Here is a 20,783-nt window from a genome sequence, read left to right on the forward strand (position 1 = left end):
ATACAGGGCCATTAATCCATGGTCACACTCCAATTCATTCAAAAAGGTTGGTGTTGGAAGTTCTCCACAGAGTTATTATTTTTGACACTGGTCAGTAATTTGCAGTCTGATCTGTATCTATATGTCAGATCTGTTGTCCAGGCCATTCCGACAGAAATTAACTTGCAACAAAGGTGATGCAGCTTTTATAGAACACGGAATACATGATGTGCTATTTGCACAACAAATAGGGTCACTGTGATTTATATCTTTGTGAACTATTTTTTATTCACATTAAATTAACATAAACATGTACATCACAATGGGTTCTATTATGAAGGTTGACGGTTAGCACACTACAATGTTAATTCAGCTATTATTGAACAGATACGACTATGGGAGATATATTAACAGTTACATGTATTGCATTACTGTCCACCCCTCCCCCATTAGCTTTTAATTAAAAAAAATAAAATGGAAAATATAGTTAATGTTATACAAATAAATAATTTGTAGATGCTTTTACAGCATTTTCTTACTTTGGAGTTCAACTGTTATCATAGTTATTAATAGGAGTTTATCGGAATGAAGCACATATTTGGAGGATGTGTTAACAACACTCTGCAGTATATAGTCTTCATTTGTGAAAAGCTCTCTTGTAAAACATTATAGATATTTAACACTGGAAATACACAGTACGCCCTATATTGTTTTGTTGTTGTTGTTTTTGGCAAAGGAATAGCAAGTTTTGTTTATGAACACCAAAATGCCTAATATCATCATAGCAACACACGCAGCAATGAAACTACAGAGAAAACAGCTCTACAATGCAAGGGTCACATTTATGACAAATTAAACATTTAAAAAATTCTCAGCAACTTTGTAACACTTTTAACTGTTATATAGATTATTATATCACTACAGGTTACAAAAAAATCTGCTGCAGAGCAACAAATTCATACAATACACTTAGTGCAGAGAAGATAAGGTCATTGTCTTAAGAGCAATGAGCTTTTTCTTTTTTCACAGGAAGGGGTTACATGTGGGATCACCATAGCTCCCAACAAAGCACAAATACATCCATTGCTGCTTACAAGTAAACAAACAAGAATATATTTATTTATTGGTTCCAGAAGAAGGGAAACCATATTCTTGCTTCATGCTCCAGTTTTTTCATATTGTTAAAATCATTAAAAACAATTCCACTTCAGCCATATGCTAATGGAATCACCAGAATACGGAGAACCATGTTTTTTGCTGCATTTAGCCCAGAAGTCAGTCAGCTGGTTAAACCGTCTGCTTTCTCAGATCTCTATTCAATGCGTTGAGTGAAGTTTTCTGGAAACAGTCCCTTATGGGTGATATCACGATACTGCAGCCAGTCATTTTCTGCAATTCCAGTTAGCCAGCCAGCTTCCTAAAAAGAAAATACATTTCTGATAGGTATATGTACCCAAATCAAGTTCAAAATCTGTGTTAAAATGCATTCACTTCAGTTCAGGAGCAATGCCATAGATAGTGTCTTTATAGAAGTGAGACCAGCACCATCTTTGGAAACACGTTTTAGTGGCAATACACTAGCTGTGCACTAGATGGTGCTGGCGGTAACTAATTTAAAGACACTTTTGGTTGACCTAGTTGACATTTCACATGTTTGAGGCAGGAAACTACTATAGAACTGAAGAGCTCCTGAATTCTTAGTCAAAGCACCACAACATAAATGATAATATTAATAATAATAATAATAATAATAATAATAATAATAATAATAATAATAATAATAATAATAAAAAACACAAACACGATATTTGAGTAATTGTAGAACTATTGCAAACATTATAAAAAATATGGTGGCTCATTGAGGGCATAAGATAATATATATATATTATCTTAGGCTCTCAGGATTTCAAACTGTTATGTCGAGATCACGAGATTATCTCAGAATCTCTATTTTTAAACACTTATCTCAAGATAATTTGTCTTGTAATTGTGACATATGTGTGTATATATACAGTATATATATATATATATATATATATATAGACACACACATGTCACGATTACAAGACAAATAAGTGTTTAAAAAAAGAGATTCTGAGATAATCTCGTGATCTCGACATAACAGTTTGAAATCCTGAGAGCCTAAGATGATTTATCTTGTGAGCTCAATATCATTTTTTATCATATAAAAAGTTAAAGGGAACAGTAAAAGTTAAAGGGAACAGGGAAAAAAATGAAGAACATGTAATTTGAAGATATTTACTCTTTAACAGAAAAATTCAAGGTCCAATATTTGACCCACATAAATAAATAAAACAGAAAACATTACCATTAAATTACATGAACAGCCCTGCAATACCATTTATTAAAAAAGGTCTAACACCAATTAATATGTACCTGATCTTCCACTAGTGCAGTAGGAATGACTAAGACAAGATCGCCTTTCTTCAAATCAAGTTCATCTGAACTTGCAGCTTCAAAATCATGTAGTGCTTCAGCCTGCAAGAGAAATGATTATCAAAGTACTCCTTTACTAGCTTGTTGGTATTTAAGAGTTAATTAATAAAGTATGTAAAGCAGCACTGGCTCTACTACTCTTCCCTGAACAATAAACAGAATGCACTCCCCTTGTGATGCTGCCTCACCTAACGTGTCACTTTTATCAATGTCAGTGACATGTTTTCACATTGAAGGATGATTGATAGGTTTAATATAAAATACAAACAATGAACTAAATCAAGAAGAGAGAAAGCAGTGGAACCTCGGCATTGTTGTTATTGAGCTCACCTGGATATTGAGCTCATAAATACCTTGGCAGCTTCCCAATAAGGCTGCGAAATTATCCTCTTGTGCAATTACGAGTATTTCACCTGGGAGGAATCTACAATGTGCCTCTGCAAGCTTTCACAGTAAATGTGGCACCACGTTATTCTTAACCCTCTTGATTTGAACAGATGACAGGATATACAGTGTGTCTGCAGGGGAATAATTATTTTCAGGTAAAACTATAAGAAACTAAATGAAATCAACAAACATTTAATGTGTTCGTCAGTATAAACAATGCTTGGCCCAGAGATTTTGATCCACTCAGACCTCGTGCTGGGATAAATCACACGTGCATTCTTTTACATTTTACAGAACAAAACGTTTTCTGAATCCATGGCATTACTTGGTATTACTTACTGCAGTAGGTCAGAATTATGACTGAGCACACTGCTGTGTACGAATGCAGTTACCTTGTAGAGGTACCCAGGAGGCAGGCTTTGTGTTGTAGCAACTTCAGGTTTAGTCTCCACTGCTGGTTCTGTAAGTGGCTGACTCTCCTGAGCTGCTGCTGCTGCTGGCTCCTCTGGTATTGCTGCTGGCATTTCCCTGCTGTCACTGACTTTGCTGTCAGGCTCAGGTACCACCTCTGGTTCTCTGACATCTTCAGCCTGTAGTTCTTCATCATCCCATTCATTGTTTGATGCTGGTTCAATGACCACTGATGGTATAGTCATCTTTTCCTGGAACTGACAAGGTCAAATAAAATACTGATAAGAAGATACACAACGACAACGACAAAGACAACAACCTTCCCCCCTTAGCTCTAAAACCACATGAAAGAATGTTCACAACGCACTAGTTGTTTCAGATAGACTTCACTACAACTCAGTCCACTGACTTATTGTTATCCCTGAATAAAATAACCATGTTATCCTTTAATTTCAAAGTATATCAATTCAAGTGTTAATAGAGTTAATGTTAACGCTCTTTAGAGTTGTATTCTACACCAACTGATGTCAGTCTTCTCACATACTTGGTCCTATTCACAAAGCTTTAACTCATAAGATATTTAAATAATGTTTTGTTATATTCTGTTTTTATAAATAAGTTCGAGTTTTACTGAAAGAAAAACTATTGCAACATAAAAAAATAATAAAAACAGAAAGATACTGCTAGGACACCTAATGAAATCATTCACTGGCTATACTGAAATAAAATCAAATAATAAAATAATTTCAACATACTGTGTGTGTGTGTGTGTGTGTATACACACAGCATATAAAGTAACATATGATGTGTTGTGAATAGGGCTCATTTAAATAATACAAATAAACACATTATTTCATTACCACACATATAAAAGATTATGTTAAAAAGCAGCTTAATACATCCAGCTTCTACAAATGTTTATGGTTACATACTCCACATCAAAACCTTATGTCATTATAAAAAAACCCATTGTTTTCTTATTAATCTTCACTTTGTATAGATTAGACTGTAAGATGTGTGCCTCTACCCCTGTTAAGAGATTGATTCTAATGTTACGCTCACCCTCCTTTTGCAATACTTTTAACCCCTGAACCTCCATTTACAATTCTATCCAGTACCACATAAAAAAAATACAAAATACTGAGAAGAATCCTTCATCCACTGCAGCAAATACTGTCCAGTTAACTCGTCTGTGGAATTTGTGAGCAGGCTACAGTATGACAAGAATGAGAGTTAATGTTTTGTCCAAACTGGTGGGGAGCTTTGATAGGAGCCTTGACAAGAAATCACTTTAATTTACCTTAGTAACTGTGGATTTAAAATATTCAAGAGGTCACTGGGTTCATACATTTTAATACCATTGAGTAAACTCATTGGGAAAATAAAAGCCAAGCACACTGTAATAATGAAACAACTGTATTCCTTCATATGGCAAAATCAAAAGGATAAGCTATTAAAAAAAAAAAAAACGTAATTTAATTTAAACATATCTACCTGCTTATTCTCAGTGTCTTCAGTAACCTCTTTATTTTCATCTCCTACTTCAGGCTCTACATTCTAAAAGATTATTTTCAGAAAATAACAACAAAGACATAGCTAAACGAGACTAGTCTTAACATTCAGGAATGGGGGTTAGCTATTAGGTGTACTTGCAGGGTAGGAGCAAGGGTAAGGGCGATTAGTAGAGGGGTTTCTATTTCCAGTCACCATTGTATTAGTACTCAACAGTTCCACCCCCTGGGGCGGACTGCCTGTAATACTGGGGGGGGGGGGGGGGCGACGACACAGATACGATAGCGTGAATTCAAAGAACTGCCCTTTCCAATGATGCAAGCTGACACAGAATTAATTGTTTTGACCTCTCAGGTTTTGGAACACAGTAACTCCTGATTGAATATGGCTGTTGATAAATTCCAATCACAGTGTATAACCTAGCTGGGCAGTGCATTGCTATTTCTATCTGCCAGCTTTCTATCTACAACTGGTAAAAATACTTTTTATTTTCCTATTTACATAATTGCTTTTGGCTGTCTGCTTCACGAGGATATAGAGTGCCTCAATACTTTTATTATTTCTCATAAAAAGTCTAAAGTATTAATCCTCATTAGAAAAACAAAGCTTTATTACAGCAGCACTTGAATGTGCACAATATAAAAAATGTCATCACTTGCCTCTTTTTGGTAGTTCGTTTATTCACTAGGTCATGCAGTTTCAACGTAAAGGTGGCTTAATGGTTGTTAGTAGTTAACAGTTAGTAGTTAAAGTGGTATAGCAAATGAAATAATTCCATAGCCCTTACCTTATGTGTTCTACCATTTGCTATGCAATTCTGAAAGACATACATTTCCTAGCAATCATATTTCCATTTAACGAATGTAGATCTGGTACCATACTAGGGTAAAGAAAGTTCTCAGTTTGCATACCTTACTACTTCCAGACAGTCTGTTATTGTTCAACTTCCAAGGTCATTAAAGTCCAGGTGTTTCAAGCCTACTCATGTAACTGGCTGTTGATATTAGGAGGAACAAGCAAGTTGCTAAATGTCAGGAAAGAAGGCTTTGAAGAGGTGAGGACAAATTCACTGTCCAGATAAAACTATCAACAATATGAAGCGCAAGACTTCCTAAAAATGAAGCATGCAAACAGAGCTTTCTTTAATCTCGAATGGTCACCAGATATGTTTTAAAGTGCATGTGAGACCTATTTCGTGAATGGCACGATGCCAGCTAAGATTTATGGGATTATTTCAACAGCTATAAACCCATTAAAACTGTTTTTAAGGGAACACGACTCAAAAGGGACAGGTTAGATGATAAGGAAGACAGTTCACAGAAATTAAAAGGGTTGACAGCCTTTCAGAAAAGTAAATTACAGGGATATGTACAAAATGGAGTATTATAGATAAATAATTCAATTTAAAATCTATTTTTTAAATTATTTATATCTTAACTTATAAAGAAAGTTCAACTTGTGCATTGTTTCAATTTGTGACCAAATGTTGAAATCAATGACATTAATGGTATGTTTGCATTCAAAATGTGCCACATTTTCTGCACATCCCTGAGTAAATGACGAAGGTAAAAGTGATGGGGAATACAGTTCTACCTACAGTGGGATTCCCATTCCATTTCATTTATTTATTAATTATTTTGAAGCATTACAACAGTAGAACAACATAAAACTAAAATATCACTATTTGATTCTCATGAAACACTTCCAAAATATATTAAAACGACATAGTGTAAACAACCTGTAATACATCTTTTAACAATGTTTGAAATTAGACATGAAGATACCAGGTTTTGACTGAAGCACTCAATGATTGTTGCTACAATCAACCCAACTACTCTTAAATACAACATTACACTAAAATGATCATACTACTGTTACAGCAATCAGGGTCAGACATCATCTAAAATCCAGATACCAAGCCAAGTAACTACAGGCTAACCTATCCCTGGTACTTTTTGGTTTGTAATAATTACCGGAGCCTGTGCAGTTGGGGACTCAGTTTCCACATCCACTGCTGAAGCCTACACGCAAAAAGAGGTTATGCCTGTTATTCAAGATGCAAATACGATGCCAATAAACAATTTCTCAGAACTTGTTATAGCAGTGTGGGCACAGAGAGCATCATCAGCCAATAAAATGAATGGCTCATTGCATGACATCAACCGTTGAGTAGTTTGTTTGCAGACAACAGGTAGTTTATACTGTTTCTGGAGTTGTCTATGGGTAGGCCAGTCCTGCAGGTGTCTGCTTTGAGGTCACAAGGCACTTTGCCAGTAGGGTCCACTGTAGCATGGTGAGGAGAAACAGTCCTTGTCAATTCAGCCTCCCATAGTTGCTTCCCAGTGAAAGCAACTATGCACAGTCAGGGGCCAATAATGTGTATTTTACATGGCAATGTCAATAAATCAACCTATTATCATGTTTTTGTCATGATAAGCCTCCATAGGACCACCGTTGTGGATCTCTTCCGATGCTGTTTCTTAACATTGGAAAGCGAGACATGCGAGACACAGACTGAGCTAAGGTGGGGTAGAGATACGTTTGGAAACTTGTTTCCACACTCATTTCAAACCACTAGTCCATGACTGATTCCCTGCTACTGCTTTGTAATAATTACCGGAGCCTGTGTTGTGGGGGATTCGTTTTCTACATCCACTGCTGATGCCTAGATGTGAAAAGAAGTTATGTCTGTTATCCAGGCAAAGATAGATATAAAGCAAACCAAAAATGTCTTTAAGTGTGTCAATAATACACATAAGAAACCAAAAGCAACCAGGATAGGTTTAAATTGGGAAAGGGTGCATTTAGAACAAAATAAACAAGTATAAGAACCACTGTTAGTAAGTTGTTCTTAGAAAGTAATAAGGTTGTGTGAATATTCCAAGTGCCCCTGCTTAAATCAGAGTCAGACTATATAGATAGTCCTTATATGCCTGTTATATAGTAATGGAATCCAATATAAAGTTATATAACGTTCTGTTTGTAGGGCATTTCTCTGTAAAATCCATATCTGTACTTAGTAGCAGTTTTGGTCCCATCAATCTATACTGCATTTATATATATATATATATATATATATATATATATATATATATATATATATATATATATATATATAGATAGATAGATAGATAGATAGATAGATAGATAGATATTATTAAATGAAGCATCTTTAATCCAGAGCACAGTATATATATATACTATGGTATACAGTATGTGAGTGCAGACTCACTTATGCCAAAAAGACATAGGCCATAATTACCAAATCTTTTGCTGGGGGCGATTCACTTTCCACATCCACTGTTGTAGCCTATGTGTGAAAAGAGGTCACGGCTGTTATTTCAGTGACGATCCAAATATGATAGTAAGTGAAAATAACCAGATCGAGCTGATAAAGATAAGTAACTACATTAGCACTTAGAGGCCTTCAGAAATTGGAAAATAAATTGTGTATTTACTATCCTAAAAAAGAACCCGCTCACCACTGGAAAAGCAAGGTAGCAGGATAATAATGCTTGCTTTAGAATAGAAGTGATAGGGTACTGCAGGTGCGGCCCAGGATCTTACATTTCAGCCTGAAAGGAATCACCCACCTTATGAAGGTAATGAGCTATTGAACCCTTTCGAAAGAGAGGAGAAGGAAAAATAAACATCATGACAGAATGAAAGGCATGCGGTGATATTCAGAAACAGCACTCAGGTGTTAATGCTCACTTAAGTGTTTCAAGTTACTGGTTTTTCATATTGAGAAAACACACTCTTGAGTGCTGTTTCTGAGTATGGCTGGTAGATTCCAATTTTAAAGTTATTGGGCCAGACCATAAAAGGAAGCATATTTTCAAAGTGCTTACTGCACTGGTGAATTACAGTAACTCCTATTTATTTGAAAGAGGTTAAACACATTTAACTAAACAACACAAAAGAGTTGTTTAGTTAAAACAGTTAATTGGATAATATAATATGTCATTTAACTGAATGCACAGAGATCAGGACACAGAAGAAACCCAAGCTGACAGCCTTGCACAGCAGGTAACAGTAATACCCTACAGCTTCTATATCCTCAAACCTTGCACTTCAAAACCAAGGACTGCTTTTGGCAACGTACAGATAGTATACAATTTCGTTTTGCACAAACATTTTAGAAAATGTACAAGACGGAAGTATTGCTGAAGCATCAACACACATACATACATACATACATAAATAAATAAATAAAACGGAACACTGTATTTGTTTTACCAGAAAGAGTGGAACACACAGTCATGAAAGTAGCAGAAGATATGTCAAACTCTAGCTAGGGTATAAATTAGATTTCTTGAACACATTACAACAATAGACCAAGTTAGCAGACATAAGACCTGTGGAACAAAATCAGCCCCCAGGGCAATTTAATATAACCCTCCAAACTCTGGTTATAAGTGGAGTGTTTTATCAAGCACCCCAATAGTAAAGACATCCATGTCTATTGAATTGACATAAGCAATGGCAGATATGAATAAACCATCCTTTAAATCACCAATAGGACCCTCTCTAGCAAATTACATTACATATTTATATAATGTAATTAGTACCAGTACATACAAGTCCCCTAATAAATACAACATAAATAAATACATACATATACAAACAAGAATACCCTCAAAATAATATGCAACCCCATTATAAATATATCACTGCACTACTTGCATTTTAATTGTATGTTATTGAATCAATAAACATGAAATCAGGTCTATAAAATAGCAACAGACAGTTTGGAACTGTCAGCTTTTGTTCTGAAGGCACACACATCAAACGTTATGTTGAACTCAGTGTGTTATCTTTGAAAACAAGATGCAATATTCTTACAAACTGTATTTAATTAAAACCAATACTGTTTTTTTTTTTTTTTTAACTTGGAATTGTTTTACAGAAACTGTCAACCAACCATTCAACAAACACTCAGAAATGATACCATAAAAGGCAAAGGATATTTTTGAATCACAACTTTGATCCAAAAATGATATCCCCCATAAATTAAAAAAAAAAAAAAAATAATAATAATAATAATAATAATAATAATAATAATAATAATAATAAAATAAAATACCAGGTTTCCAGTCACTAAAATGTTTGCCCTTGTGAAACTACATGCAATCACTATTAAATTGTATATTACTCCTTTTAAGAACATGTTTAACCAACAGATAACATTATTTATTACATTTTAAAAAGGGGACAGGAAATGCACATGTAAACCATTTACCAATTCTAAAAGGAAACAATTAATTTCAGGGTCAGATTAAGTCTAAATTCTGTATGCTGCCATAGCTAAGGCAGGATAAATATTGTAGTTAAATAAAAAAAAATCACAATGTTGCCCAAATGCTTGGTATTAAACAAGGTCAAACAAAGGGCATTTTGCAGTTCCTCTATGCGTCATTTTAGCGTTGTAGAACCAGCATTAGGTAACGCAGAAAAACATTTTTATAGACTTATATATGACATGTGCCCTCAAATTCATTATTGAAGAAGTCGTTTTCTCAGATCACTTCATTATCTATCAAATTTAAAGTGCCATAATGGCTCTCAAATCAAAAATATACCTGCTTGTGAACAAACATAGTATTTACATATTATATTTAAAAGCATCACACAAATACAAAAGGATGAAATTCCACCAATAGACACCTCAACACCAATTAATGAAGCATCACAATGAAGAAAAAGCATGATAACTTCTATATGGTAACACAATGCACCTTCAAGTTCAGTGTTATTCTTGGCATTTTAATATAGTTGTCGAGACATCATTTGGCGCATGACTTTTTCCAAATAAATAACTACTGTAATGACAAAACAGTCGTGTGTTTTCTGTGCATCTGGAAATCACTGTGATGATAAAGTGGTGGCATGTGCAATACAACCGAGTAGTGGGGATGAATGGAGGTCTGGCTATGATGAAATCCCATGTGTGCGGATACATACCTCCATGCTCTCTGCCTCAGCGCTTACTACAGGCTCTTTCACTTCCGCCTCAACATTGTCCTTCACAGGGAGGGAACAGCATTATATCGTTAACATTGTTTTCAGTGTCTATAAAAGCTGATTGCAATCTAAATGAGCAAATTGCAGCAGCACTGCCAAGTGTGAAGCCAAAACAAAGCGATCATCACAAAGGACAAAAAAATGAAGCATGGTATGGATTCAGAATGATGTGTCCACATTCACTACACTCTGCAACTGCCAATTAAAACATTAGTTGATGTAATAAATGGAATAATTATGGAAATGATGGGTGATCATTTCACTCAACAACCTTTGTCTTGACCAGCATGTGGTGTACATCAGGCATTTATTAAAGCCTTACTCTAATAGTCTAATTAGTTGTCAAAGGTCTGCTTGGATCAAGTCCTTTGTATTTTGAGTTACAGTACATGTACACCAGTCAGGATGAGGTAAGGACATGTTCAACTTTGTGTATGAAAGCTTTAAACTTGTATTATTATTATTATTATTATTATTATTATTATTATTATTATTATTATTATCATTATTATTATTATTATTATTATTATTATTATTAATAAGAGTTATATTGTAAATCTATGACTGCTTTTAATTCATTAAGACATCTTTCTTAAGTCCACATACAATGAAACAAGAATGTCATCCACTAGCTGTAATGTATTAACAATACATATAGAAATGAGCTATGAGACTAAATGAAACTACCACGTTCCTGTGACTTGCAAGCAATGTGTCCACAAATACTGAATCAAACCTTGATTATCATTGTGGTGCATATCTGTATGTATACTATTATTTGTTCCTTCATTCACGAAAGAACATTTTGCATGAGCATAATAAAATTAATAAATTCAATAAAACAAAATACATGTGAAATTATTTCTGCTCCTTTGAAGAAATGGTTTGACTAAGTCACACATTTGATTAAGTCAAAAGTGTGAAAATCACAGGAACATCTTTCTCTCTGTACTTATTAAGACTGGAGCCTCCTGGACACATCTGCAGTCATAAACCCTCAGTCTAAGCAGATGGCCTGCCCACTGCTGCAGGTTCTGTTGCTATGGAAACACCTTGTTCTTCCTGGAACTCTGAATGCTGTGATCTTTTCACTGCACTTGCATTAAGGCAGGGGTTTAGGGAGCTATGGTAGCTGAGCTCTCCATACCTGAGTGCACACATCCCAGAAACTGAAAATGGAGGCAGGAGGGAAACCAGCACTTCAGTTTTATCTTGTAAAGCCCATTTGAGGATTATTGTTCCAGCATGTGTGATAAATAATTCAGTGTTTCTGAGTATTGGGTAGATTCTGATACAGTTGTACTGTTTTTATTACATTTTGCTGTATTTCAAACTATTATGAACCAAATTTTACTTCTACATATTTGACATTTATTCTTATAATAATGTTTTAGTATATTCATTTCCTTTCCTTTCCATACCATTTAGTCTTGTATCTCTGCCACTGTTTTGTTTTTGCTGCTTATTTATTTGTATTTGGTGTTAATTTGACAGGGGGATTCTGTTTCTATTCATATCCATTCTCAATGGGAATTCCAGTCATGTAAACATTGTATTCTGAATTCTGAAGCAGAATTCCTGAATTCCAAATCACTATCTGGAACATATTCAATTAATGGTGAAATGGGTGCCGCATTCATGAGAGGCGACAAGTAATATCAGCTCTTCAAAGGTCCTTTAATCAGCTCTTTAACTGGATTTATGCAAAATTAAAAAATAAATTAATAAATAACACAGCAATAATGTGTTCTGAAAGAAATCATCCAAGTCTATGAGCTGCTGCCTGTGTATTTAATAATCTTAACCATGTAAAGCACATATGATACAATACTCTGCCAACCTCGGCAGCATATTGTGTTTACCGGCCATACAAAATGAGTTAGGCATTCAAGGGTTAAACCAAGTGCCATGAAACACTTTACCTTCAAACTAACTCTCAGTTCCTAACCTTACTGTGCACCCACCCTGGAATGGCACAGCAGTGGTCTGCGGTGAAGGTCTGCAGAGGAGGTTTGCAGTGAAGATTTTCCAAAACAAAGGAGGCTTGGATGAACTAAAGAGGAAGCGCAATGTATAATAATGTGCAAAAACAAAATCGCGAGGCTGAGGGATGGCCTGTGGTGCTCTGTGCTGCCGGTGAGATGGAGGGGCGATGATGGCTTTGGTTGACTCACCACGGCCTTCTCTGTTGCCTGCTGAGGCTCAGCTGGCAGAGTTTCCTGGGCTGGCTCAGAGGGGGCCTCAGGGGCCCGAGAATCCACAACAGGAGGGACTTCTGCATCAGGCTTTTTATTAAAACAAGGGAGGCAAAATATCATAAAGCAATTCATATGTAACTCAGTACAAATCATCTTTCAACCTCAATCCGCTGCTGGATCTATTGAATCAGCAGCCAACACTACATTGTGGTAACCATGGACACATTTTCTAAGCATTTTTTCCTACATGATACATTTTTCAATATCAAAGCATATCTTGATACTATGTTAGCCTGAAAGAAAAAAAAAAAAAAAAAAGCACAGGTCTCCATTTTAAATTTGCCCAGAATCTCAAATATAAGAATGTGTGACAAATCCTCCCACTTTTATACATACCACTGCCTAATGTTAGAATGTATCCAATTATTTTACTGGACACACTACATCCACGCCTCCGAAGTTGGCACTGGGAATGTGAAATGTGAATAACAATCCAAATAATAAACTGAATAGCAAGCTAACTACGCTCTCACAAAGTATATTGAATGATAAGCCAGGGCATTGCTGTCACATCCCAAAATGACAACAACCTGCTACAATATGCTGTTCATACAGTAACTGGCATGCTTGAATGTGTTGACTATAATGTAAATATAATTTAATGACTGTTAATTATAGTAATGAAAAACAAAGTGCATGGATCTGGAATGATCAAGTAGCAGTGCCTGGTTAGACAGGGCATGATTACACATGGCCAGCAATAGTAGAAATCATTCCCAACGTTACCATGCAATGCAGCTCTATTATTTCATGGTGTGGCATAGTTACTGGAGGCCCTGTGCCAGGTATAGAATTATAGTAATGAAACAGAGATGTTCTGTGTTTGAAAAAAAAAAAACATGGCACAAAAACTGCATGAAATTCAATTGTGATGTAGGTTTAATCTGGGGCTGTAGTATAACTGCATGGCTATTATTACACATTTAGCAGCACAACTGTATAGATGAGAGTATATTTACATGGTTTGGGTTGGATTAGATCTTCTTAGTTAGGAAGGAATGAGCCCTGACGAACCAAACAGCTGTATGTTCAGACATACTAGTTTGTGTACCAGTTTCTGTGGCAGTAATAAATACTTAGGGTGGTTGTCACATTATCAAATATTTTACACCAGATGTACTTTTCAACTGGGCTGGTGCTCTAAGCATTGCATGTTAACCATTCATTCTGCCAATTACAATATAACTCAAATTCAGAAGCTTGATATTTCCACAATGTTTATAAACAGCAGAATGGCAAGTACGAAACTAAAGAAACTGTCAGGGTTAGAGCAGCTCTGGACATCTCAGAACAACTGCAATCATAAAAGGAACTAAAGCAATAAAACCACAACAAAAAGCATTTGAAGAAAACGGTCTTAAATTAAGGAATAAGAAGACTACCAGGACCACTTACTGAAATTCTCCAGGTGTTGAATCAATAGTGATTTCAGCAATTCAATAGAACACTGTTTATCCTTTACGCATGTACTAGCTTTAGGGTTAATAAAATCTGCTGTGGCTATTAAAAATGTAAGTAAAAGCTGTAATGAACACTGTAACACACCAGTAAAACCAATAGGCTTCTACATTTAAATCACATGCCATTAGCCATTCAATGTATTAAAGGTAATTTTATTTTATTTTCCCTTTAACGGTGTTCATTACTATGTCAAGTATATTACAGTGCTCTACCTTTCTAACGCTACAGTTGGTAGCCATGGTTACGAGACTGTGCTATTTGTGTCCCGCCTTTTAACATGAATAAAAGTGCCAGTGGAAAGGCATTATTTGGTCCTACAGCACAACAAAATGGCACTAAAGAAAGGTTGATAGAGTTCTCAGTGCTGAGGCCATAAAGCATGCCCTTGCACTGGAGGAGATAGGACATGCATTTGTGATGAAAGGGGAGATATAAAAGGCAGTGGAAAAATATACTGAAAGTATCAAAATAAACAGGAAGCAGCTAGAATTATTGCAATCATAAAATGAATGAAAAAAAATCTAGAGAATAATGAGCATTTTAATGTCTGTTTTTTTATATTTAATGACTTCTAATCCTAATAAAATTGTTCCATTTATCAGCTTTCTAACAACTTGTTTAAAAGTGATCTGTGGCTACCACTTATTCTGAGAGCGGTTTCTCTTGTCTTTGGGTGACAGACTCGACCCTTCAGCAATAATTTGCTCTCAGCGTGATAGGTAGCCATTGAGTATTTAGTAAATGATACTGTCGGCAGCTGGATAAGGGGACAGTCACAAGGATAAATGCAGGTTGTTCAAATTAAAGCAGAGGACTCACCATTGTATTGAACACACTCTGGTTAGAATCGGAGGTAAACATGGAGGTGCCCGCATCCAGCTTTGTTGTGAAAAAGAGAATTGAAAGGAAGAGTGAACATACAGTAATAAAACAATAAGAACATTTAACTACATTTTGACTATAGCAACTTTAAAATGAATTCCATGCATGTATGAATGCAAATGTCTATAATAGAATGTAAGCACTTCTACAGTATTCCCACTACTACTAAGAATAAGCACACACTGTTTGGTCAAAACAGCGTGACTTGTTAATCTTATTAAAATGTGTCTGTGGGCTCATTCAAGATTCATGGAGACATCTTTTTTTTTGCACCTTCATTATTTTTCATGCCACAGACACCACTTTGGGAGTGTCAGGCTCATTGCTAGTTCTTACAATGAGCAGACAATTACTTTAAAAGCCTGTAGGGTTCACAATAAAGCATTGCTTTACGTTTCATCTTGTGTTGTACTTATTGATCTAACACGTTTTTCAACATACTGTAAACACTTATTGTTCAGCTGGAGACTGAAACCAAACACAGTTCAGAAATGATCCTTGGTGGTGTTTACCAAGAGAAGCAGCAATTGCCTTCTGTCCATCACTGTATATTATGCATCAAGATCAATGCACGCTCCAGCAACAGAGAAGCTGTTTTTATGTTGCTGAAATTGTCATTCAGTGTTGTTGCTGTAGAGGGACCAATTGATGGTTTAATTGCTAACTACAAACATATCAATATAAGCTTATGTTGTAAATTATATCATCACAATTCATCCAACACAGAATACTGCAAAGGCCAACTTCCTCTTCCAGTAGCCTTTGGAACTGGTTATTTCCTGTCTCTTATGAGACACTGGACTACATGACACGCCCATGATTCCAAACCAGGAATAAAAAATACTAGCTTAAGATCCAATATAAACTCATTTCAAATCTATAAACTGCTCAGCTCTATATAAGGGTGGCAGGTGCTTGTGAACTGGGATGATTTCCTGAACAAGTCTCAAGATATGTAAATGATCAGTGCATTGCATACACTATTGTGCATGTTACTGAAATACCAGCTTCTAACATGCATTTTAACTTTTAGTTTTAGTGTTGTTTACAAACCTTTTAACAATACAATGACCAGAAACAAGTATGTCTGAATATCAAACAACAGTCTTAAATGAAATACATATTCCCAGTTGACTAGTATTGTTGATCCTTTTTTTTTAAACACTCAACACCAGCTCTTAAATACGACTTTTTAAATACAGTATTTATACATTAGCAATTGATACGGTACACTAGAAATTGTGATATGCAATGTCATTTTTGTACATATGTTTTCACATATGTTTCACAATGACTGTTAAGGGACAATGGTTCATATTTAGTATCAACAATCAGCCAAATACACTTCAGTATTTGGTTGAATCGTTCACAAACAGTTGATAGTAATACAAGAGGAATCCACTTGAAAGATCTACAAAAACCAAGGTGAAGCAGTCATTGAGTTTGTTACACAATGTTTCTGTGTGGAAGCATGTACAATGTGTGCATTTTACTCAATGTACCGCTGTCTAACGAAACCCTTCTGGAATGGATGCTTCACTGTTATCACAGTTACATTTTCCTTTATGCTTCTTTCAGTAACATTTGGTAGACAAGTTCAGCTTTTCTTGCCAAATACTCTAGTTTTTTAATGCTGGACAGTACATTTTCTCAATATTAACTAGCCTACATTCTAAGTGTTCTAGGGTTAGTGTTAGTATTGCTATTTCTGTAAACAGTATGCTTACATTATAAGACCATACAACCAACGATATCCAGTATAGAGAATATGAAATAAAGAGCTTTGTACTTGGAATGTATTACACTAGTAGTCCTCAACTGCCAACCTCAACAGCATTTGCTGACTTAGAATTCAAAATTTGAGCGATGTTTTATGAACTCTGTCTCCTCATGTACAGTAATTATGAAAAAATCAGGAGAACCTTTTTCACGAGATTCCAATAAGCCTAACATGGGGTCTCCAAGAGATTCTCAAAGGAACTTCCACAAATTTACAATGGGACCCATGAACCACCATGGTTATCATGATGTACTTTCGTGAGAGATAATCCTAGTGGACATTGACCACAAAATGTAGTTTCACTCATTCATGTCTGGCGTGGGTTAGAACCAGTGGATTAGACGTCAGTTCTTATTAAAAGGAAAGCCAATGGTGTCATCCAGCATTTCCCATATAGAAAGGGACCCCAGAAGGCAACCCCAGTGCTTGATGGATAGGTCAGTCTAGGTTCCATGTCCTCTATTTTGTGTGTGAACCTAATTGATTTACAAAGTCTTATTCATAGATTCATGATCATACATATTCAGTCTTGACTGGAATAACCATCGCTGAAGAGAGTTGCCATCTCTGTCCCCTAGTAACTCAGCCTAGTAATATTCAGAAATGTGCAGATTAGTCGTAAAATACAAGGTTTTTGCATGACTGTTTACCTGAGAGAATCCATTAAAAGCATTGTTGGATACCTACATTGAATCAGAGAAAAACAAAATATTAAGCTTCTACAGATCTACAGCTGCTCCAATGTGTCGAAATTGTGTAACAATGGTGATATTTAATGAAAAAGCTTTTTGGGGAAAAAAAATAAAATAAACGAAGAGCAAAACAAATGGAGAAAGGGAAAGGAGACTGGGCACTGAAAGAGGGATAGGGGCTTGATGTCATAAAACACTAGGTTCTGTGTTACATCTTGGGAAAGAGGGCTGTTTCTCTTTACTATTCTATGCTACACACCCGGATAATGTTAAGTACCTCTTCCTTCTCAGCATCTATTTCCTGGTATAATGTTCCATATCTCTGGTTTGCAACCTCATCTTCTGATAAGTCAGAGCTGTTTTCGTTATCTTTAGGACTGGATGAACTCTCGATGCTAGTGTTCCTGGAGTTCCCCATTTGAAAGTGACCCTGTGGTTTGGCCAGATCTTTGACCGTCTCTACCAGGCTGTTACTTTCTTCTTCCCCAACCACATTTTGGCTTGTAAAAGAGCTATTTTTCTGGTCCCCATCTGATAAAATGGTACCACCCCATTCAGTTCCAACGTCTCCCAAACTGCCAGTGGGCCAAAACCCACTGCTGTCACTGATCTCCTGCCAGGGGTTACTGTTGCTTCCTTCTGTATCGTCAGGTGCCCCAGGAAATGCTGGCCATTGGTCAAAGCCATTGGCATGACCTTCTGGGGGGGCAGAAAACCCCCAATCATCATTGCTTACCGTTGGCTCCCAATTTTCTGGCCAGATCTGATTCTTATCTTCTCCCGATGCATCAGAACCGCAGCCGTCTCCTTTTTCTTCTTTGTTTGTCAGCGTCTCTTCTACAGTTTCTGGGCAAGGAAGCCACTCTGCCTGAACATCAGCCCCTATGTGGTTAGTGTCTTGCATTTGGAGTGCACTCTCTGAACTGGGTTCAAGGGCAACATCCTTCTGAAAGTGGTCGATCAGGCTCTGATTCTGTTTTGTTTGTCCTAAAACGCTGGACTCAAACTTGGTGTCACTGAAGTTATGTATTTCTGTTTCCACGTTCCAGTCTCCCACCGTAGACTCAACCCCCACATTACCTGCTACTTCTGCTCCCAGGTTCTCAGGTTCTTCATCGGATGTACCAACTTGACATGTGCTATCCCATTGTTTCAGGCCCTCTGACACACTGTTCTCTGTGCTCTGCCTCTCATCAACCCCCTCTGTAAATGCTTCAAGGATTGTATCACTTTCTACAGTATTTATACATTGAGCCTCCATAATCTCGCCATCTATTTGGTCCCCCTCCTCAACTTGCCCTTTATTATCCACCTCTGTCCACCCAGAATCTATTACATATCCGCCTTCATTTTCAACTCCTTCTAAAGGTTCGTCATCAGGATACTGTTCGTCTGCACTGTCCACACAACCAAAGCCTTGCCCTAGCCCTACCAGGGTTTCCTCCTGTATCTCCTGCCCATATTCATCAGTAAATATTATCCCTGGCATTTTGAGCTCACTGATTGTTTTTTCTTCTATCCAACCTGCCTCGCTGTTCTCTGAAAATTCATCACTCTTCCCTCCTAGTCGTTCTACCCCAGCACCCTCTAGATGAACATCCTCTGTACTCAAAACACCTGATATTAAACCATCACCCACAGCACTGGGATCACTGTCGAGGGCCTGTTCTTGACACTGATCGGTTTCCCAGGTCCTAACCTCTGCATCTGCAGTATCTGCCTGCTCCTCCAGAGGTGCTTCCTGCCAGCTGTCTGCTGGGGGCCACTCCTGTCCCTCTACAGGATTCCTAAGGTCCGAACAATACTGGTGAACTTCATCCGCAGTCCCTCCTTGTTCTCCTTGGGAAGACAGCTGCTCAGAGTCTCTGTTAGCTGCCATCTCCTGACTGACACTAGCGGTGCTAAAGTCTAAGCCCCAGCTTGTTGCTAAGCCACCGCTTGAACCCTGGTCAGAATATGATCGGGTAAAGTCTTCTGCATTGTGACTTTGAGTGCTGTCATCCACAGAGAGGTTACAGAGAGAGAGACTTTTTGAAGAGTCAAGCTTTAGATAAGACAGATAAGTAAAGAAAGAACAAAAATGATTTAAAATGAGAAATAAACCAAAACCAGAAATAAAATAGAAAAAAAAAAACAGAGCTAAAATGATTACATTACAGCTAAAATGAGAAGCACTAGAGAAAATGAAATGTATAGATTTGTACTGCAGGAAGAGTACATAACAGTCGAGACTAGGGAAGCTTTTGTTAACAATACAAGCATAGCTAATTGACTACAAATTGAAATGTCTGCAGAATGAATATTTCGATTATTTGATCTAAACCAGGCAAATCTTTTTGGTGATTACTTACAGGCTGTGCTGGCCCAGCGCTTGCCTAAAAAGAAACATAAATACACATATTTTCATAAATACTTCTTATATTATAGTAGTATGTGTAGACGACAGTTATTTAAACAGCTTGCAAAATAAATTAAATCCATCTCCTGTTAAGCCTTTATTTGAGCAGAATCATTTGCAGTACTTAAGACTGTGCCCATTGCACAAGTAGATGATTACATTTTCATTTATTTTCTATCAAGTCTGAACCTCAATTGTATACATCAAAAGGCTATTTAGTCTGTGATAACAGTATTGCAGGTCAATTCTCAGTGCCTATTAAACCTACATTTGCTAGAATTGTATATTATCATGGAAATATACACAAACACGTTTAGACACAAACACAACACCGATTAGCTTAATGACTAGAAATAGAAAATAAAACATTTGATAACATGAGGTAAAATGTATTCATAATTGTTTTGCAACCTATTCTGCATCTAAGAATTAAAAAAAAAAAAATCTTGTTATAACTTTTCTGCAGAGGAAAATGAGTCACTGTAAAACAAGTTAATGCATCGTACGTTCAAATAGTACATCTAAAAATAAAATTTTTAAAA

The 20,783-nt window shown here is 36.4% G+C and overlaps 1 protein-coding gene across 9 annotated transcripts in view; it reads right to left on the minus strand.

Annotated features, from left to right (window-relative positions):
• Positions 1–241: 241 nt before the first annotated feature.
• The window catches only part of LOC117400495 (amphiphysin-like), a 76,913-nt gene continuing 56,371 nt past the window's right edge, over positions 242–20,783 (minus strand). The window contains exons 14-27 of one of the 9 annotated variants that reach the window (XM_059023054.1): positions 20,195–20,218; positions 19,543–19,887; positions 17,802–17,834; positions 15,309–15,368; positions 12,945–13,055; positions 10,711–10,770; positions 8,009–8,056; positions 7,364–7,411; positions 6,720–6,767; positions 5,534–5,563; positions 4,729–4,791; positions 3,216–3,491; positions 2,377–2,478; positions 242–1,396 (exon numbers count right to left, since the gene is read on the minus strand). In XM_059023054.1, the coding sequence (XP_058879037.1) occupies positions 1,292–1,396; positions 2,377–2,478; positions 3,216–3,491; positions 4,729–4,791; positions 5,534–5,563; positions 6,720–6,767; positions 7,364–7,411; positions 8,009–8,056; positions 10,711–10,770; positions 12,945–13,055; positions 15,309–15,368; positions 17,802–17,834; positions 19,543–19,887; positions 20,195–20,218 (1,353 nt within the window). In that variant the 3' untranslated portion in view covers positions 242–1,291. The remainder of the gene's footprint in view (positions 1,397–2,376; positions 2,479–3,215; positions 3,492–4,728; positions 4,792–5,533; positions 5,564–6,719; positions 6,768–7,363; positions 7,412–8,008; positions 8,057–10,710; positions 10,771–12,944; positions 13,056–15,308; positions 15,369–17,801; positions 17,835–19,542; positions 19,888–20,194; positions 20,219–20,783) is intronic. The other 8 variants (XM_059023056.1, XM_059023057.1, XM_059023055.1 and 5 more) reach the window with 8 other exon arrangements.

Source organism: Acipenser ruthenus, chromosome 4, assembly GCF_902713425.1.
Source record: "Acipenser ruthenus chromosome 4, fAciRut3.2 maternal haplotype, whole genome shotgun sequence".
NCBI classification, from domain to species: Eukaryota; Metazoa; Chordata; class Actinopteri; order Acipenseriformes; family Acipenseridae; genus Acipenser; species Acipenser ruthenus.